Source organism: Phragmites australis, chromosome 1 (genome assembly GCF_958298935.1).
Source record: "Phragmites australis chromosome 1, lpPhrAust1.1, whole genome shotgun sequence".
NCBI classification, from domain to species: domain Eukaryota; kingdom Viridiplantae; phylum Streptophyta; class Magnoliopsida; order Poales; family Poaceae; genus Phragmites; species Phragmites australis.
The window spans coordinates 35,103,720-35,131,506 of NC_084921.1; the positions used below are offsets into that span (position 1 = coordinate 35,103,720).

The following is a 27,787-nucleotide window of genomic DNA, read 5'->3' on the forward strand; positions in this document are numbered from 1 at the left end:
TAAAGAGCAAACTCAGCACAAGGGGTTTAGCAGCGTTATGGATGCCGCCTAGTCTATCAGCGCTAGCCACCCACACGATGAACCACACGACACCTTGCCAAGCATGTTCAAGAGTAGCAAGGAGAATGTCTTCCCCTTGGATATGGTGTAGAAGGTGACGCTCTTCGACTTGGGATCGAACTGGAGCAGAAGGAGCGATGCAAAGCTCTTAAACGGCACGATGGCCTGCCACGGAGTACACATGGATTGGAAGGACGCCACATCATGGCCAAAGGCGAGACGCTTCCCAAAGGACTCAAGGAGCTCCGATGGGAGGCCTGAGCTCCAGTCCGACCTCGATCTTCTCGGAGGACGATGTTACTGAGCCGCCATGGATGCCATCAGCTATCACGCAAGAAATAAGTGTGTGAATCCAAATAAAATTGATTACATGATCACGCGATGGAGAATAGATTTAAATAAACAGATCCATGGACAATCACAAGATTGGGAAGAGATAATAAGTATAATTGTGTGGATCCAAATAAAATTGATTTTGTGGTCACGCGAACAGGATCATTATTTTCATACACGATCATGATAATTATTTCCATACACGAACATGATCATTATTTTCATACGTGAACAAGATCGATTATTTCCATACGCAGATACGTGGATAAGGGGCAGGCTACTGCTATCAGTGTTTGGTGATTAACGTAATTATTTTCATACGCAAATATGATCAATTATTTTCATATACGAACATGATCATTATTTCTATACACGAATAGGATCATTATTTCCATATAAGACACAATCATTATTTTCATACACGAACATGATCAATTTTTTTATACACGAACAACGTCGGAGGACATGACACAGATAAGGCAGAACGATGTTGGAGGCGTTGGATGAGATGCTCAGCACCAAACACATCGTGACTTCATATTTTAGATTAAACATGGCCAAATGGGCCGTTCGTGCCGGCCCGGCACGGGCCCGACTCGGCACGGCCCGGCTACGGCACGGCCCAAACGGCCCATCTACAGTAACGGGCCGTGCCGTGCCGGCCCGCGTGCCTTCCCCTCGGCCCACGGCACGACCCGTCGGTGACCGTGCCGTGCCGGGCCGGCCCGGGCACGATTTCGGCCCGACGGGCCGAAATAGATAAAAAAATATTAAAAAATGAAAAATACATAATATATATATAAAATAGATAAAAATATAAAAAATAGATAAAAAAATATTTAAAAATAGCTAAAAATTAAAAATATAAATAAAAAAATAGAAAATAGTGTCGGGCCGGACCGTGCCGGGTCGTGCCCATGCCGGCCCGACTTGACCGGGCCGTGCCGTGCCGACCCGTCGTGCCGCGCGCTCGGCCCAGGCACGGCCCGTGACGTCGTGCCGTGCCGGCCCGGCCCGTCGGTAATCGGACCATGCCGTACCTGGGCCGTGCCTACAGTGCCGTGCCTCGAGCCGGCCCAGTAGACACGGCCTATTTGAACGTCTTTATTTTAGATAATACTAGAGCAGATTACCTGCTGATTTCTTTAAAAACAATTTCGGTTCACACCGGCATGCAGCCTTTCTGCCTTCCCCAGTTACTCCTCAGATTACAGAATGCCGACGTGTGTATCACCTTTATTCGATCGGCGGCCAATCCACAGCCGACCGGATTAACAGCTGCTTGTTTCAGAAGCAAGCGCGATCTGGGCAATCCCAGAGACCAAGCCGAGTAGCGAGAAACATCCCAACATGTGTAAAACCGGGGAAAAGTAGCGAGAAAGAGGCCACACGCACACGCACACCCACACGCACACGGAACTCAACCAACACAAGCCCAAGAAACGAACCCCGCGTGCCTCACGACTGACGTGTAGCGCAGGCGCAGCCGATGATGGCCGAGGAGGCGCCAAACAGAGCAGCAGGCAAGCCGCGTCCCTCTTCCGGTTTCCCCTATATAAACGCCGCTCCGCTCTCCCCAACAAACTAGCAGCTGCATCCCTCCGTCCCCCGATCTCAAAGAAAAACCAGACTGTGTCGGCATGGAGCAGAGACCGATTGGACGCCAGGAGCCCAATGTGGAGAGAGAAGACGCCGGCGCTGTGCCCTCCGACGAGGACGAGTCCGACTGCGAGTTCGAGTTCCCCTTCGTGAGCCGGGAGCCGGCGGCGGACGAGCTCTTCGTGAGCGGCCGCATCCGGGCGTTCTACCCGGTGTTCGGCCGGGTCCTCGACGACGCCGCGCCGGGGCCGAGGGCGCCGCTGGGGCGGCTGTTCCAGCTGGAGGAGGCCTGGACCTCGTCCTTCGCGAGCACGTCCTCGTCCTCGTCGGCGTCGACAGAAGCTGCCGCGGGTGATCTCGACGGCACGTCCCCCGGCAGCTACTGCCTCTGGACGCCCGGGTTGTCGCTGGCATCCTCCCCCTCGCGGCCGCCCCGGAAGAGCAGGTCCACGGAGTCCATCGCGCGGTGGCGCCGCATCGGGGAGCTCGTCGTCGGGCGCAGCCACAGCGACGGGAAGGGGGGGTTCCTCTTCCTCTCCGCGCCGTCGTCCCCGGCCAGAGAGCACGCCTCCAGCTCCAAGGCGAACCAGCCAGCAAGAGGAAACAAGGCCGCCGCCACCGAGGTCGACACGGTGGCCGCGGGACGCCGGATGTCCTACGGCGCCAAGGCCTCACCAGGCGCGCGGCGCACGTTCTTGCCGTACCGGCAGGACCTCGTGGGGCTCTTCGGCAACGTGCACGGGCATAGCCGCAGCCACCACCACCCGTTCTGAGTCGCACCGACACCGCCCTGGAGGACCCGTTCCAAACGTGAGATTCAAGCTTGAGCTCCGGATTTCAAATTTCAAATCATTTGACTTGGAGATCCCTGAAGACCTGGTCTCGGATTAGTACTCCACTCCACTATCAGCAGTGGTATAGTTAAATTGGTGAATGGGATTAAGCAAGTCAAAAAGGGGAAGATGTGAAGTCAGACACAGCAGGGGAAATGTGGGCTCATTTTTCGGATTTGGCGCGGAATTCAAGTTTGCATGTGGTTGTTTGTGTTTGTACATACGTGTATAATGTATATTGGAGAAGTAGATGGGTCTGTTTGCGAGGAATTCACTTTCCATTGTTTCTAATTTACCATTTCGTTTCTCATTGCAGTGTTACTTTCTTTTATTTTTAGTAGAGACTAGACCGCTAGTCCAAGGGCGGGCTCAAGTGAGGATAAGGGTGTACAGATGTACATTCAAAATTTTCAAATATGTTATTGGCACCTTCACTTCTTAAAAGATGTTATCGCTAATTTGATAATCATAGTGTTTAATCATAATTTCTAAAATAAAAGACAAACTTAATTTCTTGTGTTTAATTTATGTGATCATGTAGCATGTTGTTCTTTATATTTCTTTCCTACTGATGTATGAAATGAAAGACCAATATGATTAGAAAAGGTAAATAATTTACTTGAATTATATCATATTTATTTTACAGTTTGCACTTTGCTACTAATAAATGATACAACCTATAGAGAAAAAGGGTTGCGCGAGCGCGACCACAATGAGCATCAGTTTTTTACACTCTGATTTCTAATTTGCTTAGTATATTGAACTTTCTTTGTATCTTGAATGCTTGCATATTTCGCTCACATCTGATTCTATATCAATACGGACTCACATCTTGTCATTGTAAAATCTTTATGGTTATCGATCAATTTTTTTAACTATGTAAACCCATTGATAAAATGCCGCGCACGCCACTGCGCTAGACTGAGGTCCGCGATGACAAACAGCTTGATTGTTTTTTTTTTTTAATTTTTTCGTAGCTTCCGATGACTTCGTATCAAAGATTGCGGAAGTCAACCATGTGACATTTAACCACAGTTTCAAGTGCCAATATGGAAGCAGGCTTGTCTGTTTTAAATTTCTGTCGACCTTTGTTGGAAGGCATGCGTATCTAAGCACTTGGCTGATCAACCGGATTCCGCCGCTGCCACGGCGGTCCAGATGTTACAGCTTACAAATACACCAGCGATGCAGGTTGCGTTGATCTGTTTGGTCGGTACTTTCTTTATAATAATATAAAAAAACAAAAAGAAAGCGAAGGACTAATACACCAGCAGCGTGATTATAGTTCATATGTGATGATGTAATGACGAACAGAATCATGCATCTCCATATGATGATGGAATCGATCAGTCGCAAACTCAGGGCGGCCTTTTTGCAGTAGGCCAGCAGCATGCGTTTCAAGGCAGGAGCAAGATCAGCAACTAAAACAAATCTCGAGATGTATCATTCCAAGTCTCCGACAGCTATCTCCGTTACGATCGCAACAAGGAACCAAACGCCACAGCTCAGGCAAAAATCGGAAAGCGATCCGGCCAAGTTGGATTCAGAGTTTGCCTAGCTCCCAAGCACCCAACAGTTAGCCCTGCGCTGACACCCTGCTGCTTTGAGACGCATCGTCGCAGGCATCATCACCTCTTGCCCGGCCCGTCCGCAGCACGTTTGCCCGGAGCAGAGGAAGTGTCAATGCATTGCCACCTGCTAACAGAGTACTGTTAGTACTTAAACATGCCATTAGTCAGACGACCTGTGCCGTGCTTTTCTGCAAGCTTGCATGCATGTTGGGTTATAGACGTACGCTTGGACCGATCATGTTGGGTTACAGACGTACGCTTGGACCGATCAACTTACGTTGACACTCCTCCAAGTAGAACCTGTCCCTGGGTTGTGTTTGGTATCATACAGGCTAGGTTAGGTAAGGTTTGCGCTAGGCTGTGGCTGGTGAAAACTCCAAAATGACGGAAAGGGCGTGCGCTACACCAAATTTACCACAACTTGCTTGTCGCACAAAATGAACGGACGGATTACAAGACCAGAATGACAAAAGCACGCAGGCCGATCCTCTCTCGCGTCCTGCCCTGCGCTCGTCAGGTTAACCTCGCGGATTTATTCAACGCGTTCGCACAGTGCCGCAGAAAGAGGAACACGTCGTCTCCTGCTTTTACACCGGAGCAGCAACACGTCAGAGCTGTGCCAGCTCCCTTCTGGCGCAGTGCAGTAGCAACTCACGTAGTCACCGAGCACGTACGTAGCCAGTGCTATGAGATGTGAGAGTTGTTCGGGTTTCAGACACACCTAACAGCTGCTCTTTATTTGGTGTGATTTGTTTAGGCCCCATAAAAGTAACACTTGAATGTAAAATAAAATTAGTCAGGGGTTATTTTTTGCGAGTTCTTGCGTTTGACGACGGAAGTCAGCCCTCTTGTTTGTTAATCTCTGAGATGTTTGGAAAGGATGACAAAACCAGCAACTAGCAGCTTGCTCTCTGCATTCGAACTCGGACTGACTCTGCATTGCGCCGGCCGTGGCGTCCGCGTTGCCACCTGCGCCCGCTCGGGAATTTCCGAGATCTAGTGCGGTTGCTTTCGCTCCTTTCCACTCGAATTCCCTTCGTTTTCTTCTCGGTCACACAAAAATGCTACTGAAAATTGGGGAATCTTCGGATTTTCCGTCCGTTTTGCGATCTGACCCCTGAACTGCCCGTAATCGCGGGGTCCTCGCGGCGCGGCTGTTGCATTCATGACCTGTGGGGCTAGTGCCTAGTGGGCGTCATAACGAATAATAAACGGCCTGCATTGCGAAGGAAATTTCAGAGGAAGAAGCCAATTGAGAAAGACGAAAAGGGGAGAGAGAGAGACAGGGAGGGGTCAGTCGTCTTCCTCTGTCCCTGTGCTGCGTCTTTGCTTCGGAGTGTTGCCAACATATGGACACAGCTATGGGACGAACAACAGTCGTCCGAGTAAGTAAACAGATCCCCCGACTGAGCAAGTGAGCATCCGACTCTCACATGCATCATGAGTTCATGAGCTTTCAATCGATCATGTTATCTATGTCCTGTTAGACAAAGAGCATATGCGCTTTCACCTTTCAATCGATCATGTAATCCTTCGACTTGTTCGTTGTCTTACACTGAATAACCTACTCGGCAGACGTCTGCCCAGAGGTTACGTACTCTGAACGCCGATTGTTGGTGAAATACCGTGCAGTTGAAAACTGCCATACAAAAGTGAGAGAGCTAAATTTAAATTTCTTGGTCGTACGTTGTTTCAGTTGTTTACAAATGCATTGAACGTTAGTTTTGCATGAAATTTTGAAACTGGAAGCGCTCGAGTACTACAGGGACACGCCAAGCACTCAAGTTTCATATGCCCACATTCTGAAGAACTTGTGGTAGTATATGCTGGGAATGACGAGTGAGGACTACGAGTTAACGATGTTTTTTTTAATGGGAGTTAACGCTGTATGGTCGGGATTGAGGTCGGGAATGGTCGGTATTGAGGCCTAAACCACGTGTGAAATCTCACCCATGAGTAATTTCTCAGTCTAACCTAACTCTGTATTTGGATGGGGCGTGGATGGAAAAATTCTTGATCCGATCCACCCAACCCACAAGGTAATCAAGTAACTCCTTCCAAGTTGGGAATCATTTCCCCGATTTTGTTGTGCCACAACACGCCTCCCCTTATCCTTCCCGTTAGTTATCCATCCTAGAGCGTAATTGATTGCTTGTCTCCCACGATATCTTGTCCAAGTAAAGTGGAGGTAGCCGCTTCCAACACCAATTGATGCCAAGCCTAGATCCAAACCTCTTTGTCGCCAATGTTGCTCGAATGTGGCGACCGTTAATACGAAGATCACACCTTGTTCTTCGCCTCCTCAATTCCTCTGCTCGTCCCCGTGCCAGATCTGAGCGCTCCGCCTGGGTGTTGGATCCAAGTTGATGCTTCATGTCGTGACTGACGAGCAAAATGTCGTCAGACTCCAGGCTCGTCGGTCTATCGTGGCATACTTGGCAGTGGGGATTTGGCTGGTGCGCTGACGAAGGCTTCGGCAATATCCATTACCCCGAGCCATGAGCCGAGCTCGGTCTGGACTCTGGAGAAGCCTACTGGATGTTGTGTCAGATGCTGATGGGGTGCGGCTGACAGAGCTATCCATCAAAGATACGGACATGCTCGGTAGCAAATCATGGCGACTTCACCACACACGATTCGCCCCGTCGTTGCTGCTTGCTGGTGGTTTCCCCATCCAAATGAAGAGAAGTTTCGAGATATTTATCTTCCAATGTAACTGTGGGGATCGGGTGATCACCAAATCCGTGTAGGGATTAGCTCACACGTGGAGGGATATCCCTAGTTGCCAAACAAGGCCTAAACGAGGCCTCATTGGGCTGGTTATCCTTTGGAAAAACTGAAAAATATGTGGAACTGGGCCGAGTCACCAAAAGGCAGAGAATTTTTTATTTATATATTTTTTATTTTCAATATTTGTATAATTATACAGTTGTTTGAACAAAATGCAAGAATAAGCTATCATCTTCATCGGGCGACACCTTATGAGCCTCACAGCTCAGAAGATTAAAAAATACGAAAAATATAATCATGTCACATGTCGCCTGTTCACTAGGTGACACTTTGCTGTCGCCCAGTAAACATACGAGATATTGCACTAGTGGGCCCACAAAAGGTATCACATACTGATCGGATGATACCTTTTTGCACAGGTATTGCCTACTGATCGGACGATACCTTTTGCACTGTCCGGCATGCATCAAATATTTATTTTTTTAACTCTTCATTTTATCTACAGTACAAGAGTGTTCCAAAAAATCTAAACATTTTTATGAGTAAATTAGAGCGCCCTAGCAAACCATTTAATTGGGTTGATCCAAAAAGCCTAATCCAATATTTAATTAAAATTCTCCAAAAGCCTATTTTTATAACTTCTAGCAATTTTTAATGTCTCAAATAAATTCCTAAAAATTAGAAATACACTAATATTCATATCATGTGATTTACTAATTTATAAAAATATTTTCAACCCTAGGTTATTTGGTGAAAAAGTGAGTTCCTTTGTAATGCTCTATTTATATGTATTTTCATGTGATATTCTCTTTTTAATTCAATTTGAATTCAAACAGTTATATGCATTCTGCAACATTTCATATGATATTCTCTTTTTAATTCAATTTGAATTCAAACAAATTATGCGGAAGGTATTATTGGGCCTATCTTAATTGACAAATGAGCATTTATCATTTCATGTGATATTCTCTTTTCAATTCAATTTAAATTCAAATATGCACAAATTCATCCAAATACTACACAAATGCATATAATTGTTTGAATTTGTTTGAATTTGAATTGAATTAAAAAGAGAATATCATATGACATAATAAAAAATGTATATAAACAGAGCATTACAGAGGAACTCACTTTTTCACCAAATAACCTAGGGCTGAAAACATTTTTATAGATTAGTAAATCACATGATAAGAATATTAGTGAATTTTTTCTGAGTTTTGAGAATTTATTTGAGATATTAAAAATTACTAGAAGTTATAAAAGTATGCTTCTTTGAAGAATTTTAATTAAATATTAGCTTAGGTTTTTTGGATCATACTAATTAAAATGGGTTTCTATTGGACTCTAGTTTACTCATAAAAACATTTAGAATTTTTAGAACATTATTATACTTCTAGGTAAAATTTAGAGTTAACTAAAAAATAAACACACGCGTTCACATACACACGAGCACGAGTGAACTAGATGCTTGCCGAACAGTGGGAGATAAAAAGGTATCGCCTGGTCAGTAAGCAATACCTTTTGTGGGCCCACTGGCACAAAATCTCGCTCGTTCATCGGTGATAGAATGGTGTCGTCTAATGAACAGCTGACATGTGGTCTGACTGTATTTTTTAATCTTCTAAGCTACGGGACCTATAAGGTGTTACCTGATGATCGGACAATGGTAGCTTATTCTTGTAATTTGTTCAAACAGTTGTGTAATTTTATAAATATTAAAAATAAAAAATATATAAATAAAAATTTCAAGAGGCAGAAGCGATACATCAGTGTCCTTTTCGCAGCTTCTCGGGCAATCGTGCATTCTTTTGAACCGAATGGTACAGTTTTTGTCAAGCTTAGGTCTTCTTACACGCGGTTATTTCTTTACAAAGGCTACAACAGAGATATGCCATTCACAAGCAATTTTGTTCAATCAATACGATACTGAAAGAGATACCTTTACAGTACGTGTATGTACACGAACAAAAAGTAAAAGCGAACTCAACAACAACGACTTATCCTTTAGATGCACAAACCGTAGCAAATTCTAGTTTGTTTGCCAATTGAATGCAGAAAATAGTCGACGGCTAGCTACAAGCGCATACATGACATACATGTCATGTTTGACACGACTTCAACTCATTGCTTCACCTCAGATTTAGAGTCTGTATGTTAAAAGTGGTTTAACACTCTATTTTTAATTTGAAATAGAAATAAAATGGTTCACTCAAACACCCTTAAACTACACTAGCTCCAATTCCACGATTTCTTGAAGTTAGGAATAATTCGAACATGCCCATAGCATGACAACAATTTCTGCAGGGAAAACGCGCATGACAACATCAGTTTGCAGTATTTGCCCTTTTCCTGGGCTTGTTGTCCTACTCATGTGCTTACGATGTCGCCAAAATGAGCTCATCCTGTCTCAGCTTGTCAAACCTCAAGCGCCAACCCTCCACATGTACGTCGTTCCATGCGCCAGGCCGCTCCGCAATGTAGTATCATAAGTAACGCCCGTACGCATGCTCTCAAATGGAGCTTCAGTTCCGTGCAAGGTCATCGGCGTCGATCGGCATAGCTTGTGGCTAGCACAGGCATGGGACAAGCCTGTATCTGTAAAGCTTGGGCTCGGCTTTCCTCCAAGAAATTCGCAGGGGGATGCAGTGGGCATGGAGAAAGTACACACACTTCCCTGTATCGAGTTCACCTCTTCTGTCTTCCAAAGCTGTAGCAGGAGTGGCAGCACGACGCCATGCTCCTGTGAACAGTTCCTTACCAGTGGGCCTGGTACAGTGGTGAGGTATGTCTGCATGTCGCATTTCGAGCTAGTACTTCACCAATTAAGCTACTGTTCAATTGTTTAAAGTAGCTGTGTCCCAAAAAAAGATGAAGAGCCACAATGCAGTTACTTATCCTGTGCCTTCACAATTGTCTCTACAGCAAAGCTAGCTGAGAGTTTTTTTTTTTATTTTTATATTTCAAAAATAAAAAAGGCATCTGTTTGAAAACATTGTAGAATTATATTTTTGTTGTCTATTGGAAGGGCGATAGATTCATGTGACCCTTATAGCGGGAGATAATAGGCTAGTTCTATAATTTTTCAAACGGATATCTATTTTTATATATATATTTTTCAAAATATAAAAATAAAAAATTCTCTAACTGACATGCTTCCATCTTGCTGTATAAGTGCATAGGTAGAGCTGGCTCAAAGCAGTACGTGCCGATTCTCCAAAAACTACTGAACAGAAAAGGAATGGCGATCTTCATGTCGTGCCCAACCAGCCGATGGGCCGAATCCTAACATATTTTTCCAACGACCTGCACCGTGGCCCAAGTTAGGCACCACTAAGCTCCGTCAGTCTTCAGGCTAGTTTGCTCAATACAAGGCCTCAGTCAAGCGCTCACACGACTGTTAAGAATGCCAGCATTTGGCCGACGTGCCTCAACGCCCAGCACGTGCTGTCACTCCAACCAAGATCACGTGTTCGATCCGACAGGCAACTAGTCACCACCAGACCAACCGTCCGGTGATTAATGAACGGCAGCCACACCACACATGTGCCGCTCTGCTCCGTGACCACCAGCGCTAAGAAAACCCCAGTCACACACACACGCTTGACGCCCCGCTCCGCGACCACCAGCCCACCGGCCCAACGCCCCCTTGCCGCTGCATCACATCCACATCCACCACAGCCGCAACCCAACCGAGCGTTTCCGCCCAACCCGCGCGTGTGGTCGAGGACGCGGGTGTGCATCCGGCGCGCACCCGTCCGCCACACGGTGGCGCGTCGCGTTATCCCGAGCCTATCCCCGCGGGGGGGCTCGTGAGTGGCGCGCTGGCGGATGAGGCGCCGAGTGGCCCGCGTGCACCGGCCCAGCCGAGCCGCACGCCGCCGACGCCTCCCGCGGCTGATCAGCCACCCACAGTCCCACACCCGGGGCTCCTCGGCCTTGTCAGCACGCGGGCGCGGCGCGCCTATTTGTTGCGGCGCGTATAAGGAGTGGGCACACGGCACAGGGAACACGCACAATGTCGACCGCCGCGGGCTTCGCCATTCGCGCCTCTGCCTCCACCATCGTCGCCAGCCTCGGCACCCCCGCGCCATCCTCCTCCAGCAGCCCCGCCTCCGCCCGCCCCAGGCTCATCAGGAATGCACCTGTCTTCGCCGCACCGGCCACCGTCGTGGTACGTACATTGCATACATAGGTCGAATGACTCGCATGCATGCATGCATGCATGCGTCACTGACCCACTGCACTGCACGAAGTACGTGCACGTCTCTCCACTAGTTTCTCTGATCAGTGACTTGAGGTAACTAACGAAGCTGGCACGTATGCATGTCCTTGCTACTATTTCGGGCACGACTCACGGGTCTACACGCAATGCACTATGTACGACCGCATGCACAAATCTATCTTCCCATAATCAAGGAGAATGGTACGGGCTAGGAATTTCTAAAACGAAACATAACCAATATGTCACGCAAAAGCTTTCGACCCAACTTATAATGCACCTTGCCCCACCTTGGTTTCGGGCTCAAATTGCATTCCCATTTTTTTGGAGACCAATCATTGAATAGTATACAGAAGAAAGGCAAGGCATGTTAGTGGCTTACTGTTCCATCAGCAACATGCATGCCAACCACCTCCATAGACTAGAATATTCGGGAAGGGAGGGCCCAAGACGTGGCAAATGATAATGCCAACTTTATGAGAGCTGCGGGCACTATTCGAAAATAGTAGTCATATTTTTTTGGCTCAGTTTTTAAAATTAAATTTAACTAAAATTTTCTCATAAATATATCATTTATAGCTATAAAACCTATATAGTGTAAAATCATTTTAAATTGTGAAACTAATTATATAATTTTTATACACTAGATATTCTTATAATTTAATTAAATATTAATCAAAGTATAAAAAATTTGAATTTTTTTTAAAAGAAATAGGCCTACTACGGAGGGAGTAGATGCTTTGGATAGAATATAATTCCCCAAAAGCGTGCTGTGCAAAGAAGAAAGTTTCAAGTACATAGAGATGTTAAGGGTGCAGTGGCTTTTCGCTAAAGCAATAAGGTAGATTAGTCCCTCCAGGAATATGATGGCCACGATAAGAAGACGTGAAGAGTCCATCCGTGCATCTTTTGGCTTTTCAGTTCCGTTTGATCCAATTGCCTGTAAACGTCAGCTTTTCTCTTAACGTTCCTGATTTCCTGCTCTCTCGTTTACTTTTGAGGTTTGTTTTACCACAAAGCCACAAAAACTAGTACATTTCACGTTAATTTGATTCCTTTGTACTCTTTCCCACAACAAAACTTCCTTTTCAGGTTTTTTTCTGAGCAATAAAATTTTGCTACCTATTGTGCCAAAAAAAAAATGTTCTCCCTTCACACAAAAAGATGTTCTGGTTTTATGTGGGTAACCAAACTTGTCAGCCATGGCCTCACACTGATGTGATGCACAGCTTGACATCGATTGCACAACGACTATGCGGTACGTACAAAAGCAAAGCCTGTAACTGCCATGAGATTCGCAGTGTAAATATGCCAAATAAAAGAAGCTAAGGAGCCCATCTGTGGTTGAAAATCAGTAGGAACGCCTGCCCCAAAAGAAACGCACGTCATTGATAAGCGCTCCTGTAATATTACATTATTAGTATAGTAGCAGGGGTTCCTTATTAGTATACCAACATGGCCAATAATAAAGCAAGCTGGGAGGAATATACTCTATCCCTGAGCAGCAAATATCGGATTAGGACGGCATGCAGATCAAGGGGCAACCTTTCTTCTTGCCTCTCTTGATGTCCCCTCTTGATAAGCTGAGCTCGACTCCAATGATTTAGGAGGCGCTGGTCCAATGATTTTTTTAGTTTTTTAAATTTTTAGGGGGTTTTTTGTAACAAAGTCAAACTTTTAGGGGGTTTTTTGCAACAAAATAACTTTTGGGGGGGAAAGTCAAAATCCAAGTGACTTTTGGGGGGGTTTTGCAGTTTTCCCAAAAAGTACTCACTCCGATAATTTTTTAAACACGCCGATTAAGAGGATTCCAAAGGCCCCGTGCGATTGGCGGCCCATCCGGGTGTGGGCTCCACAAGCTAAAACGGCCATTTCCAATGTTTTGTTTTTAGCTGATATCTCATACTCCTATGAGAGAGTAAAAAAATTGATGTTAAGAAATAAATTTTTAATGTATATATGTGTTGTTTATTTTTTTCATTCTTTCAAATCAATTTATTATTTCATAATCATCTAAAATTGCTCAAAGACTTAGTTTTTTCTATAAAAACAAGCTTCATCTCTCCTCTTTAAATAGATTATCACATTATTTTTTTCTTACATGCACATCTAATTAATATCTAAAAAATCAACCATATTAGAGCATTGAGAGAGGCCTCAATGATTCAGCTCTCAGCTCCACTTATGATCTTAAATTTGTAGGTTAAGATAAAGTAGTTTAAGTCTTTATTTTTAGTATAAAATAAAAATAAATAACTCACACAAACACTTTCAGTATGCTCACAATTCTAACTATACAATTTTTTAAAGCTAGAAATACTTTGCTCTAATAATTCTTAGAAAAGCTTTGCCAAATTACTCCAAGAATTCTTAGAATCAGCCTCTAAGATTAATCGGAGTGGAGAATCGTTAAGCGCACCAAATTACTTCAGTTTCGTAGGGGGGATGGCAGCAGTTGCCAGCACGCCTGTAGATAGATCTGGATCAGTGGCATCATCCTTGGATCGGGGAACAACTAAGCTTGTCACTCCGATCCATGTCCATGCAGTAGAGTCGATTGTTCACCTGGGGAAAGTTTCCTCGAGTCGTGGGGATGGGGAAGCGGGCAGATGATCGGACCGACTTCTGCTCCCATACCGATTGCATCACAGTCAGAAATGGCTGCTTTCCAGCAGAGTCAGTTTGTCCCTTAAGCAGTTGAGTCTCAACCTCAGCAGATTGCGAGTACTCTTTGTTACTTTTGCTGAATTCATAGGCTGTATTTAAGTATTTTGGGTTATCTGAACATCCAGCACCGACGTCTAGCTAGTACAGCTTGGAGTGAGTTTGTCAACAAGCACTACGCTCCCTAGATGTACATTTCTGATGCATACATGCCACGAAAGTAATGCTCCACACTCAACTTCCCCCCCCCCCCCCCATGAGCACCTGATTAATCAGCTGGTTTTTTTCCTCATCAAGTTAAAAGCTGAGCACACGTTTTACATCTCTGAGACCAATACAGCTCAGAGGTGCCTAACTGCAAAATGAAATCTTAACGAAAAACGAGAGGAGAAAAGGCTCTTGCCATTCCGATCAGCGGTTCACTACTATTTTTCGTGCTCAAACTCTCTCTCTCACAAACAATTCTACGTGTCATGTTGCTAGTAAACCGGACGACCAGCTCAGCCAAACTAGATAGAGAGGGTCGCATCCAGCCAGCCAGCCAGCCAGGCAGCCATCCAGCGATAAGAGGAGAGCGGAGAGGAAGAAAAGAAAGGAAGATCAGCTGCTGTCTGTGGCTCCCGTGCTATAAAAAAGTGCACTAAATGAGGTAGGGATAGCAACGGATCGGATCGGATGTGAGCAAAGCAAATTCTTACCTAACCCGTAATTCAAATAGGGTTACCTGATCCGCGCCCGTGCCTATCGAGTACCCGAAATCCACAGGTCGCCCATGGGTTTTAGCAGCAGCAACATTGCAGGCCCTCATGCGGCAGCAGCAACATTGCAGGCCCTCATGCGGTAGCAGCAACATTGCAGGCCCTCATGCGGCAGCAGCCTGGGGCCTAGGGCGGCGGTCGGCTAGGGCGATGCCAGGGGGAGATTAGGATAGCGGCCGGGGGTAGGCTGTGGACGGGTAGATGGCGGCAGGGTGGAGGCGGCGTCTGGAATCAGATGAGGGTGGCCGCCTGGCCCGCTAGCCAGTCGGGGGTGGCGCCCGAGACGGCGTCATGGCGGGCGGCAAGGAGCGGCGGGACCAACATCCACCGTCCATAGATCCAGTCGTGGTTGGCATGAATCCACACTGCCACCGGATGAGTACGAAGGCCACGCTCACGAGGCTGACAGCGAGAAAGCAAGTCGAGGAGAGGTCGAGGAAGTAGTAGCTCGTCGGAGGGGAGGAGAGCAGTGTTACGTGCGTGGGAACGGGCAGACGGAGGCAACATCCTGCGACCTTGGCCGTCGTTGGTGGCAGCGGATTGAGCAGACAGGGTCACAGGAAGGGCGCAACGCGAAGATTCGCTAGTCGAGGAGCATCCCGTCGAGGTCGGATAGAGATGCACCCTCCTTCACGTGGATAGAGACGCACCTCGGGAGACGCCCTCGCCTTAGAGCTGCTGTCGGGGCCACCGTGGTAGAGATCGAGAGGGCGGCAGGAGCACAAGGCGGCCAGCCACCGCGGATCGGCCTGAGCGGTACGACAGAAGAGTGAGAAAAAAGGTAAAGATAGAGAGACGAACACGTATAGGACTAGGAGAAGATAAGATTGGGGTACCTACGGATGGCACTTCGAGTTTGCCTATAGGCACCCGCAGGCGAAGATACAGACCCATGTTTAACCCGTTCTGTTACGAGTAAACAACCCGCTATACCCGTGGACCAAAAATATACTTATATCTATATCCGTGTACCCTTGGCTATTTAAACCCGTAGGCAAGATTACTATCTCTGAAAGAAGGGCAGCTCTGCAGCAGCGAAGCCGTCGTCCATAGATTCCCCCTTCACGTCACTCCTCCAGAACCAGAAACCCACCCAACCACCTCCTCCTCTACCACCGTCCAAGGTCCGTCTCCCTTCCTCATCTCTTCTTCCTCCCGCACAGTAATCCCCATCCATTCCTTTCCCCTTTCTTGCCCCGTTTGATACTGCTCTCTAGCTGCCGCTCCAACTTTTTGTTGCAAAGCAGGTCCTTGAAAACACCTTTAGAACGCCTTTGTGCACGCTTTCTTGTGGCCTCTTGGGAAGGAAGCCAAAATCTGCATGATGCTCTCTCTCTCTCTCTCTCTCTCTCTCTCTCTACACACACACACACAAGCACAAGAAAATTGCATGATGCATCCGGAGTATGTACGTTGATCTTGTTGTGGATGGTACAGTTGTTGACTCGATTTGTGTTTCTTGCAGGGCATGGACGCCGTGGAGCGCTTGAAGAGCGGGTTCGACCAGTTCAAGGCCGATATCTACGAGTAAGTAATTCGAGCTATCGACGTCTGCAGCCCCAGTATTTGACTTCGTTTGGGATTTGTTATGGATGCGCGCATTGATCTCTGTCTTTTCCTCTTGGCAGCAAGAAGCCGGAGCTGTTCGAGCCGCTCAAGGCCGGCCAGGCCCCCAGGGTATGTACTACTACTGCCATCTCATCACCCTTGTACACTGGTGGAATCTGTCTCTACTTGCTCCGGCCGGTTGTTTTTTTGACACTCTTACATGCTCTCGCGATGCTCGTCGTCAGAAATCTTACAAGGTTTAGCCAACACCACGTTCGTAAATTTGTATTTGGGGGATCCGGGCCCACATATTTGGTAGTACTTATCCAGGTAGAATTACGTAACAGTGTTTCACCAGTACTAGCACACCGAAATCCTGCATTCCAAATTGCAGGCAACTCCGGGTGTGCACACACAATTCGCTGGCCGAGGTCAAAGTATGGTAGGCAAAAGGAACACAGCTTGTCCTAATTGCCAGAGTTCGCAGACCGAGGGAGACAGCTTGTCGCCATTAGTGCCCCGTGAGCCACTAGATAGAAGGAAATTATTACTCCTCCGCCTCAAAATATGTGATATTTTGGATTGAGCATGAGCATTAAGATAAAAGATAAAATGATCATTTTATTTTTTTAATATCATTAATTATATAAAAATAAAATTTATATTAGAAAGAAAGTTACTTAATAAAAGAATAAGACTAGAATGCTTCATGGGGCACCATCTTCCAACTATGCAATCCTTCACGGCTCCCACCGGCCACCAGCCCACCATGATACTTTAGCACCACTAACATGCATGCCACAAGCGCATTCACATGTGCTATGCCCACAAGTGCTGCGATTTGGCTTATGATTACTGTCTGAGATGTCGCCGTCCCTATATAGCATCACTTTGTAGATCATGGATATGTTTCTTTTCTTCGTTTCTCCTCGTTCCTAGTATAACCTGGTGTCAAAATCTCACAAGTACATAATTTTAGTATTGTTTTTGTCAGCTGGCATCCCATGCATGCACCCAACCTCTGTAGCAGCCTATCAGGTTCGTCCAAAACTAGTCTAATTTGGCGTCTTAATTAGTCAGTCTTGGGGAAACAAAGTAAGAAGAATGAGTAGCTACGACCTAGCTGTGAGTTGAAACTTATTCACAGTTGAACTCAATCCTGTTCTCCCGCATGAATCATTAGATTTGAACTAGAATTAACATCATATGGTGGTGGGTAGCTATTTCAGATATCACACCATTTTGTCACTGCACATATCATATATATACCCCACAAAGAAACGTGAACAGCTAGTCTTCTTCGCTTGTGAAACAGAACAGAAATGCAGTGAGAGCCATGTAGATAAATAGCTGTACCTGCCTAGCATTCCATCATTTTTTTTCCATGACCATTGTGTAGTCCAGCCATGATTCAGCTTGAGCACAGGCCCTACCATGCACTGGAGCATTGGCCCCTCAACCGAATTCTTTCTTCGTCAGTGTAGGAGTAGTTGGTCTGGACGTGTCCTCCTAGCCCAGCAAATTAACCATACGAAAGTTAGGCGCATAAATGTTGGACGTGTCCTCCCAATCCAATATGCCTCTACAGAGTGCAAAAAGTCTAGCGGTACTCTTGGAACCGGCTAAATCTGCTGATGGTTACATCAGGACGCCATGCTCCCTAATCTTCGTTCTTTTTCCAAATCCTGGCCTCCCAAGTGTAAGCTAGTTCCATTTCCTATCCGTGCATGGTGCCATGGTCCATGCTGCCGCAATCGGAACGAGTTGCAAAAGTGGGCCTCCTGCCTCCTGCAAAAGTGGGCCTCCTGCCTCCTGTTCCTGTGCTCTTGTCACGCAGCGTTGATTTGGCAGTTTGGATGTTCATTTTGCTTGCAAATGGTTCTCGGTTCACGCATATGGGCTTGCCTTTTTTTAGCCAACTTGCCCGGAAATATTCGTGCTTGCCGGTAATGGGATCAGAAACACTGAGCACCATCAGTGTTTGTTTGCCCCTTGATCGCCAAGGAAGCACACGAGAGCCTGCGTAGAATATCCAATCCATCTCGCACTCAAACGAGGGCCTGGACCTACCACGGGCGGAAGCGGGACCTTCCCGCTGCTTGGCTTGCCTTTGGTCTCCGTTTGTTCCCCTCGACCCTGCTGCCCCTGTGGTAAAAAGATGCTGGGAGCCAAGACAGACAGGTCAAAAGTGGCAACCTTTTAGTACCAGGGCACCGCCGTGCAATTCCACCAGAGCCAGAACCGTGCACTCCACCGATCAGGACCGATCTGCCTGCTTGCTTATCGATAAGAGCCGTGGGGGTGTCAAGTGTTCAGTAATAATACTCTTCGACGAACAATTTTTTTTTTTACGAACAAGTGCTCAGTAATACTAGTACTAACAAGATTGATTTTGCTTGCCCTTTTCGTTAACAAGTGAAATATTTATTGTTTCCATTAATACGAACAAGTGACTTGTTCGACTGAAATATTTATTGTTTTCGTTGTTGGCCTGCAGTACATGGTGTTCGCCTGCGCCGACTCCCGTGTGTGCCCGTCGGTGACCCTCGGGCTGGAGCCCGGTGAGGCCTTCACCATCCGCAACATCGCTGCTATGGTCCCAGCCTACGACAAGGTACGCACGGACGCCTTTGTCCTCTGGTAATTTTTGCCGGTCGACGCGGGGCATTGACTGACATGCGTGGCTGCACGTTGGTTCACTTTGTGCCAATGCAACTGCAGAACCGGTACGCCGGCATTGGGTCCGCCATCGAGTACGCCGTCTGCGCCCTCAAGGTCGAGTGCATCGTTGTCATTGGCCACAGCAAATGCGGCGGAATCAAGGCGCTCCTCTCGCTCCAGGACGGCGCACCCGACACCTTGTAAGCAATGCTCCGCTACGAACAACAAACTACGGAGAGCGTGTCGTCTCTTTCTGACTCGAGCTCTCTCTTTGTTTGATAATGTACTCAGCCACTTCGTCGAGGACTGGGTCAGGATCGGTTTCCTCGCCAAGAAGAAGGTGCAGAACGACCACGCCTCAGTTCCTTTCGATGACCAATGCAGCATCTTGGAGAAGGTATGCACCAGCAGCTACCATGGCGATCTTTCTTTGCTTATTCAGCATTAGTTCATCTAAACCACTTGCTCTTTCCTACTCAAATGTACACCAGCTCTGCATGGACTGACTTGCTGACGAAATACTCTTGGGCTTCTAAACTTTTTGCAGGAGGCCGTGAACGTGTCCCTTGAGAACCTCAAGTCGTACCCCTTCGTCAAGGAAGGGCTGGGTAACGGGACCCTCAAGATCGTCGGCGGCCACTACGATTTCGTCGCCGGCAGGTTCGACACATGGGAGCCCTAAGTGCTCAACCAGTTAACTCCTACAACGGCTACACCATACATACAAATATGCACCAGATCGATGTGAATGAGTGGAGTACTTATTTACCGCTACGTACCAGATCGCCCGATGTGAATTGTAATAAGCAATATAATTTTCTACTGTTTTAATTTCTATCGCGGAGTTGTTATGTAATATATGATGCATAATTTGATCGCTCTGTGGTCAAAAGACATCAGCAATAATAGTTTTAATAATATTATCATGAAGAGTTTACCTTTTTACGACCTCTTGGTGTTCTCTCTTTCTGTCTCACTAAAATGTTGATGGTCTGTCGGTGGTGCATAACTCGTCCTCCGAAGGAAAAAAGCTGCTGTAGAGTACTAGATTTTTAAAACGGAAAGCTTTATTTCAATTGAGCATTTTGAAGGCTCTCCTCACCCGATTTTTATGGCCGCATGATCTTATGCTCAGAATTCAGGGTGGGGTTCACCGAAGCCCAGTAGGCTTAGAGGGAACGTCTTGGTGGTAGATTGTCTTTGCAGTGGTAGCGGTTCATGGGTGGGGCGACGGGAGCGTCATCGATCGAGGTGGAGGAGGATGACATGTGGACAGGGTCGGGTGAGGTCAACAGTAGAGATGATGGCTTTGGTGAGACCCTACCCCCACCGTAGCAGGCGACGACCCATGTGGGTGACAACGAGGGTAAGGGAGGTCGGAGGAAGAGAAGAGGCAAAAGTGATAGGAGAAAGAAGAAGCATATGGGCCGTTGGATCGTCCAATCCAACCGTCACAAAAATTGAGCACCCGGTACCCAAGAAACACTCGGGTGCCTGTAGATGGATGCTTTTAAAATCAGCCAAAAGATGGCTACCACTATGCACAATTGAAGTTAGATTACCTTGGTAAAATCTTGTCAATCAGACCATCTTGTGTTTACCAGTTGGGAAGCGAATGCAGCAAACACACTGTCGCGCAAAGCATACCTTGGCTGGGAGTGTGACTTCTTCCTGGCTGACCTGCGTCCCCAGTTTCCTATTGGATGCAGTCACCAAGTGCTGTAATTATGCTTTAATTGAATAGAGATCTTGCCATTTCCTAAAAGAAATTATTTTTCTTACTGTTAGTTCTATCTGAGTAATACTAAACACAACTGCGGAGTTTGCGCTATATGTAGAAAAGCAGTAAAGTTTAATAACAAAATAGAGAAATAACAACATTTGCCCCTTAAATTTCCTTGTTAGTTGTCAACAGAACTATGATCAACAAAGCAATAAGCCATTTGTGCTCATATTTATGCCTGCAAACCTGTGGTTATGAAAGATAGGAATAAGCTCGGGGGCGGATTAGGCTTCCTCTGTCAATCAAGGGATTAGGTTAAATAATCGACTATCCAAGCAACCTATAAAGAAAACCTTAATTGCCACATTGCTATTATTTTGTTCCAAATGCTACCACCGAAACTTCCTAATAGGTTTGTAAACATCCGAGATTCCTTCGGTTCCTCTGCATTTGCCCTATTGTATTAGCATGAAGCCAAGGCAACTTCAAGTGACTTAATTTACTTGGCTACTTTTTCTTATTGCGGTTTTTGGGTTAACAGAAAAAACATTTTCACCAACTGCAGGCAACACACCTCAATTCCACTTCGCACCACTATTCTCCACCCTACCTGGCCACGCTCCGCCACAGGGTCCAAAATATTTTAGTGTTCACTGGCACATATTGACCATACAGACATATATATATCCTGGTAAATTTTATAACTGCTATGAGATAAATAAGATATGTACTGGTATTCCAGATAGTTCATCGTATTCTGCACGATGAACCATCTCTGGATTAGAAAGAAGTTCTTCGTATATTCAAAAATAATATATCCGAGAAGCTAAATTTAGAGACTCTGATTATAGTATGCATTCTCCACCTAACTATATATAGAGGAGAGGAGGTATCTCTAAGGGAGAAGGAAAGATAGGGAAATAAGGTTGAAAGCTAGAATTCGAATAAATAATATGAAGTAAGTCTAATCGATAGAAACAAAAATAATCTATTAAAATCCATAACAAATTTGAGCATCGATTAGACTCATCCGATAATAATTTTAGGATTTAGAATGACAGAGCTAATCGAGATCCTTAGAATTAGATCTAAACACTCCTCCATTGTAATCTCTTCTCCTAATATTAATTAAGGAAGAACATAGCATATAACTATTATTCTAGAAGATTTGAAACTGTATAAAATCCCATGCTCTAGTTTTTAAAACACACAATTGATAATCATATATTCTTACTTTAAATAAGTATTTGGACAATCAATTTTATTGATCGGTGACAACACCTACCTAGCTCAAAGCAGTGCACTCACATAACTTCAAATTGGCAATTTTGCTTCAGATTTACACATGTTGCGACGCCTATAGTGAAGTAGTGCATGCGGTCTATTTCAAACCAAGCTTCACCGTCACACACAACTCAGCTCTCGCTAATAACACAAGGTCCTGAAAGGGTCTAAGATTTGCCTTTGCCCCTGGCTGTAGCTCCGGAGAGGCGTGGTGCCACGGTTGGGGTTGCGTCGCCTTCCAGTGTGTTGACACATTTTTTTCGGCAAACATGTGAATTATTAATCTTCAATTTGAACAGTAGCGAAACAGTACGACGATGAGTACTACAACAGTGTTCTTGTCACGCAGCTTAAACAGTGCTACAACAGTACACGATCAGTAGTGCAACAGACCGAACGCGCATGAGCGAGGTTCGATCCCCGTTCGCACTCCCATATATCCTGTAGACCTCCAATGAAAACCGATATTAGGAGCCCTGTTTAAAAAAACAATAACCTTAGCAGCACAAGTCTTCACGTAGAATCTTCACACAGCACCTGACTTTTATCCACTGTGCAGCACCGTGCTGATCACCTAGGCCGAGAAACTAGCAGTCACGGGCGCCGAACAGTGTTTACTTCACGGTACTATAGCGCAAGGACCGATGAACATCACAGTACAGCGCGCAGGGAGCATGCAATTGCTTTGTTAATTCTGTAGCTGGATGTTGAAACGATGAGGACAGCCACCAGGGACTCACAGGGAACAAGCAACTGTGCCGATCGCCTTGCGCACAGCACAGAAAAACGAATTCTCACCGTATTGGGTATTTAGTAATCAGGAGATTTGACTGATTAATCGTTCGATTTTACCGGCATTTGACCGTATTTTTCGTATTTTATTTGTGGCAAAAAACCACTTGATTTTCTTCAAAAACCACTTAAATTTTATCAAAAAACCATTGGTTTTATCAAATTTTAGCAAAGTTCAAGAGAAATCTTAAAAAATAACTTAACCTTATAAAATCGATAACTAATTTATCTAAGTTTTAAATAAATAAAACAAATTTTGTTGTTTTTTTTAACATCATGATCTATATGATAAAAATATTTATAATAATAAAAAAGTTGAATATGTTTGTGAGAAAATGTATTTGTTAAACCTAGCTAAATGCATAGTTAATTCTTTGCTAATAAAAAAAAAAATATGAAACCAATTTTTTAGACCTCGTATCTATGTGTTTTAAAATATATGAACTCATGAAATAGCTACAATAACATGTAGGATTTTGTAAATATGTTACAATAAATTAATTCATAACTCACACCTCCAAAATTAGTGAAGCTACTTTTATTAGTTTACTTATACTATATTTTATGTATGAGAACCGTAGATATGAAAATGTTAATTACAATGTTGTTTCTTAATATGTTCACTTTATGTTTGTGAATTTTATAAAAATTATAAAAAAATTAAAAAAACTCTAAATGAAGTGAAACTAATTTTATAGATACTCTTAAGTACACCCTACACACTAAATAAAGTAAAAATATTTTTTTAAAATTTAAATTCGAAAATCGGTCGAATTTAAAATTTGGCGTGAACCAAATTAACCAGTTTTTACGAATATCGATCGTTTTCGACGAATTTCCCAACCGTGGCTCCAGCAACAAACCAGAATTCTTCTTCTCACAGCTATGGCCTTACTAGCTAGTTTGACCGATGCACTCGAAATCAGAATGACACAGTGGAAATCGAAACAGGCATCTGAAACAATTTTCGAAGTTCACCAACCGTTTCTTCTGAATCTCGGAATTACCAAGGCCTGCTGCCTGCTCCCGCTGCTGGGGTCTCAGACCCCTGCTCCTCCAAAACCGACGACTAGTGCCGCCGCAGAATGGGGAGCCTCGCAGACGACGAGATCAAGTCGAACGTCTCAATCTGGACCTGTTCGCCGTTCCCCATTCATACATCCAGCTATACGAGCGGAGAGGGGAGGAGGAAAAGACGGTGAGCCGCTGCTTCTTGTGCCTCCCCTGCTATAAAAGGAGGCACGGACGAGGCAGCTCTGCAGCGAACCCGTCCACAGAGACTCCCCTCTTCATCAATCCTCCAGAACCAGAAGTCACCCACTCTCCATTACCATACAAGGTCCGTCCCCTCCTCCATCCTCCATGCATCGATGCGTCTTGATCTTTTCCTTTCTTGGCTCGTCGCTCACTAGCTAGCTGCCGCTTCACCTTTTCTTTTCTTTTTGCTATTGCAATCCTTGCATCCACTTTGGATCACCTTTGTGCATGCTTTCTTTGTGTCATGCAAGGAAGCCAGAATCTGCATGATGTTCTCCCTCCCTCCACACACGCAAGAAACATGCTGATGCGTCAAGAGTATAGATGTTCTTGTCGTGGATTATAAGGTGGTTGACGAGTAATTTCGGTTCTTGCAGGGCATGGACGCCGTGGATCGCTTGAAGAGCGGATTCGACCAGTTCAAGGCCGATGTCTACGAGTAAGTAATTCGAGCTAGCGACGTCTACAGACCCTGTATTTGATTTCATTTGGGATTTTGTTTTGGATGCGCGAATTGATCGCTGTCTTTTTCCTCTTGTCAGCAAGAAGCCGGAGCTGTTCGAGCCGCTCAAGGCCGGCCAGACCCCACAGGTATGCTATACTGTCATTCGATCACCCTTGTGCAGTAGCGAAATGCTCCGGTCGGTTGTTCTGTGACTCTTGTTCTGTTCATCAGAAATCCTCGAAGCTTTAATTTAACCAAAAACTGCATGATGTAGATTTGGATTTTGTGGGGATCTGGGCAACACCTTTGCCCACAACTTTACGCACGACTCTGGGCACACTCTGGCCCGAGTGTGCACACAGCATTTACGGGTCGAGGTCAAACTGGACGAAAGGAGAAAAAAAAAGAGCTTGTCCCAGCTACATGACTTCATACTTTGGGCGACAGCTTATCGCCATTAGCGGCTGATTAACCCGTCAACGGTTAGATACAAGGATTCTACAAGAAGTCTGCTCTATGGAGCACAGTTTTCAACCATGTAACAGTAGGCAAAGAAATGCCAGTGCAATTGCTGCTCGATCGACGAATTGAACGCCACCACCAAGAGACTGTAGCAGTACTAACATGCATGCCGCAAGGGCATGCCATGTTGCGATTTGGCTTTTGATTATTGAGATGTCGCCGTCCCAACATAGGCTTACTTTGTAGGTGCATGGTTAGGAAGGAGCATGGGTCTCCCACGGCGTATTCTTTCTTCAAGCTTGGATGTCAACATAGGAGAGTAGTTGGTTTGGACGTCTCCTCCTGACCCTCGTGAAAGTTATGCGCATAAATGTTGGCTAAAACCTTTCGCTTAAGCCTTTGGAGTATTGCGTATTTGCATCTGTGGCCATTAGAGGCGGTTCTTAGGAGACGCCAAAGGTAGCATGGCCCCTCATTTCTCTACAAAATCCTTAAGCAACCACTTATAGTATAATCACTTGTATACTAACAAAATTATCAAACAAAGCATATTTCCTCAAGATTGCCCCCCCCCCCTCCCTACACTTATATTCAAGCTCTGCTCTGCCACTGCTGGGCATGCTGATCCTTACAATATGCTACCTGAGATAGAAAAGTTCAGCAGTACCTGAAACCGGCTAAAGCTGATGTTGATTATTGCATCACACCATGCATTCTGATACCCCTTTCCCCTCTCCAAATCCTACCTCCAAGTGTGAGCTATGTCATCACTCAGCCTCCTGTTGCTGCTCCTATAAGCCAGCATGATCTGCAGCGTTTACTTGGCAGTTTGGACCTTTGATTTGCTTGCAAATTGTATGTGGGCTCACTTTCATCTGCCAAATTGCCCGAAGATATTCGGCAATGGGATCAGAATCGGCGGTCTTGCGCGTGGTCGCCAACAAGGCACACGAAAGCCTGCGTGCGTAGGCTATCAAGCTCGCACTCGAAACGCTTGCACCTGCCACGGGAACCTTCCTGCCGCTGGGCTTTTGTCTATCCTGCCCTCCTGCCGCTGAGAACGAAGACAACCGTCCGGTCAAACATGCAAATCAGTCAGGATCGATCTGCCTACGTCCTTATCGATAACGATAAGCGCGAACCGTGGGGTGTACAGCGTCCTGTTCCGGCTGCTGATGCCGTGATTGGGTTGGTGCAGTACATGGTGTTCGCCTGCGCCGACTCCCGCGTGTGCCCATCGGTGACCCTGGGCCTGCAGCCCGGCGAGGCCTTCACCGTCCGCAACATCGCCAGCATGGTCCCAGCCTACGACAAGGTACCTTCGTCGTCTCGTCTGGTAATTTTGGCCTTGTCGTCGCCACCAGCGGGCATCGGCTCGGCTTACGTGTCACTTGCCAACTGCAGAACCGGTACGCCGGCGTCGGGTCCGCCATCGAGTACGCCGTCTGCGCCCTCAAGGTGGAGGTCATCGTGGTCATTGGCCACAGCCGCTGCGGCGGAATCAAGGCGCTCCTCTCACTCCAGGACGGCGCCCCAGACACCTTGTAAGTAACTGAATGATTCAGACAAAAACAGAATCTGTTGAAACTATTTTTTTCCCCTCTCTTACATCATGTTTTTGATTCGAGTATGTTCTCTGTTCATTTGACGATGCGCGTAGCCACTTCGTCGAGGACTGGGTCAGGATCGGTTCCCCCGCCAAGACGAAGGTGCAGACCGAGCACGCATCAGTTCCTTTCGCTGACCAATGCTCCATCTTGGAAAAGGTATGCATGCACTGAAAGATTTCTCTTTGATCCATATGATACCAGCAGTGCCAATTAGCTACCATTAGTTCATCCACGCCACTTGGTCTTCCCTGACGACAAATGCATGGATCGAATTGCTGACGGAGTATTTGTTTGATTTCTGAATATTCTGCAGGAGGCCGTGAACCTGTCCCTCGAGAACCTCAAGTCGTACCCGTTCGTCAAGAAAGGGCTGGAGAAGGGCACCCTCAAGCTGGTCGGCGGCCACTACGACTTCGTCTCCGGCAAGTTCGGCACGTGGGAGCTCTAAGTGGTCAACCATTTGACTCCTACATCATACATACAGATATGCTCCCGATCGATGCGAACGCGTGGAGTACTTATTTACCGCTACATACGTCCGATGTGAATTGTAATAAGCAATAACACGGAGTTTTTTTGGAATATATGATGCATATTGGATCGCCTTGTGGTCAAAAGACATCAGCTATAATCTTTTCAATAATATTATGACGAAGAGTTTACCTTTTTATACTATCTCTCTGTCTCTCTCTCTGAAACGTTGATGGTTTTCCGATGGGCGTAACTAGTCCTCTTGTCCTCTGAAGGAAACATGCTATTTTTTTAGACAATTAGCAAAGAGATGGCTACCATCATGCAATGTTGGAGTCAGATAACCACACCTTGGTAAAATATTCTCAACCGGTGAAACTGGGAATTTTGCATGAAATTCAAGAGCTTAACAGGGATTTTCAGACCTCTTTTTGGCATGACTTGTTATTGTGTGGACTGTCTCCTTGATTTCCTTTGGATTTTGCAATCCTAGTTTATTGAATAAAGCTCTTGCAATTTGCCATAAAAAAGTTTATTACAGTTGGATGCTTTGTTTAGACACTACGTGAAAAACAGACAAAAGAGACACGTATAAGTGACAGGTCATTACACGATCCATCACTTATGTCACCTCAGGTCAAGACTAGGTATTTACCCATCACAGATAACAGATAATAGGTGACGGGTAACCGTCACTTATGTCACTTAGGTTAGGATCAGGTATTTATCCGTCACAGATAACAGATAATAAGTGACGGCCTATTAGC

General features: G+C 45.7%; 2 protein-coding genes across 2 annotated transcripts; both read left to right on the forward strand.

Moving 5' to 3' along the window:
* Window positions 1–1,962: 1,962 nt before the first annotated feature.
* On the forward strand, window positions 1,963–3,120 carry LOC133916612 (uncharacterized). Its single transcript, XM_062360362.1, has one exon. The coding sequence runs from the start codon at window positions 2,034–2,036 to the stop codon at window positions 2,763–2,765; it is 732 nt and encodes a 243-aa protein (XP_062216346.1). The 5' UTR covers window positions 1,963–2,033; the 3' UTR covers window positions 2,766–3,120.
* A 7,916-nt stretch (window positions 3,121–11,036) lies between these two features.
* Window positions 11,037–27,224, forward strand: LOC133916621 (carbonic anhydrase, chloroplastic-like). Its single transcript, XM_062360375.1, is given in 13 exon segments — window positions 11,037–11,297; window positions 16,233–16,294; window positions 16,396–16,444; window positions 18,813–18,929; window positions 19,037–19,176; window positions 19,268–19,373; window positions 19,524–19,658; window positions 24,410–24,471; window positions 24,575–24,623; window positions 26,138–26,254; window positions 26,344–26,483; window positions 26,600–26,705; window positions 26,863–27,224. Coding segments are annotated over 13 exon segments (1,374 nt in total). The 5' UTR covers window positions 11,037–11,141; the 3' UTR covers window positions 26,998–27,224.
* The last annotated feature ends 563 nt before the right edge of the window (window positions 27,225–27,787 follow it).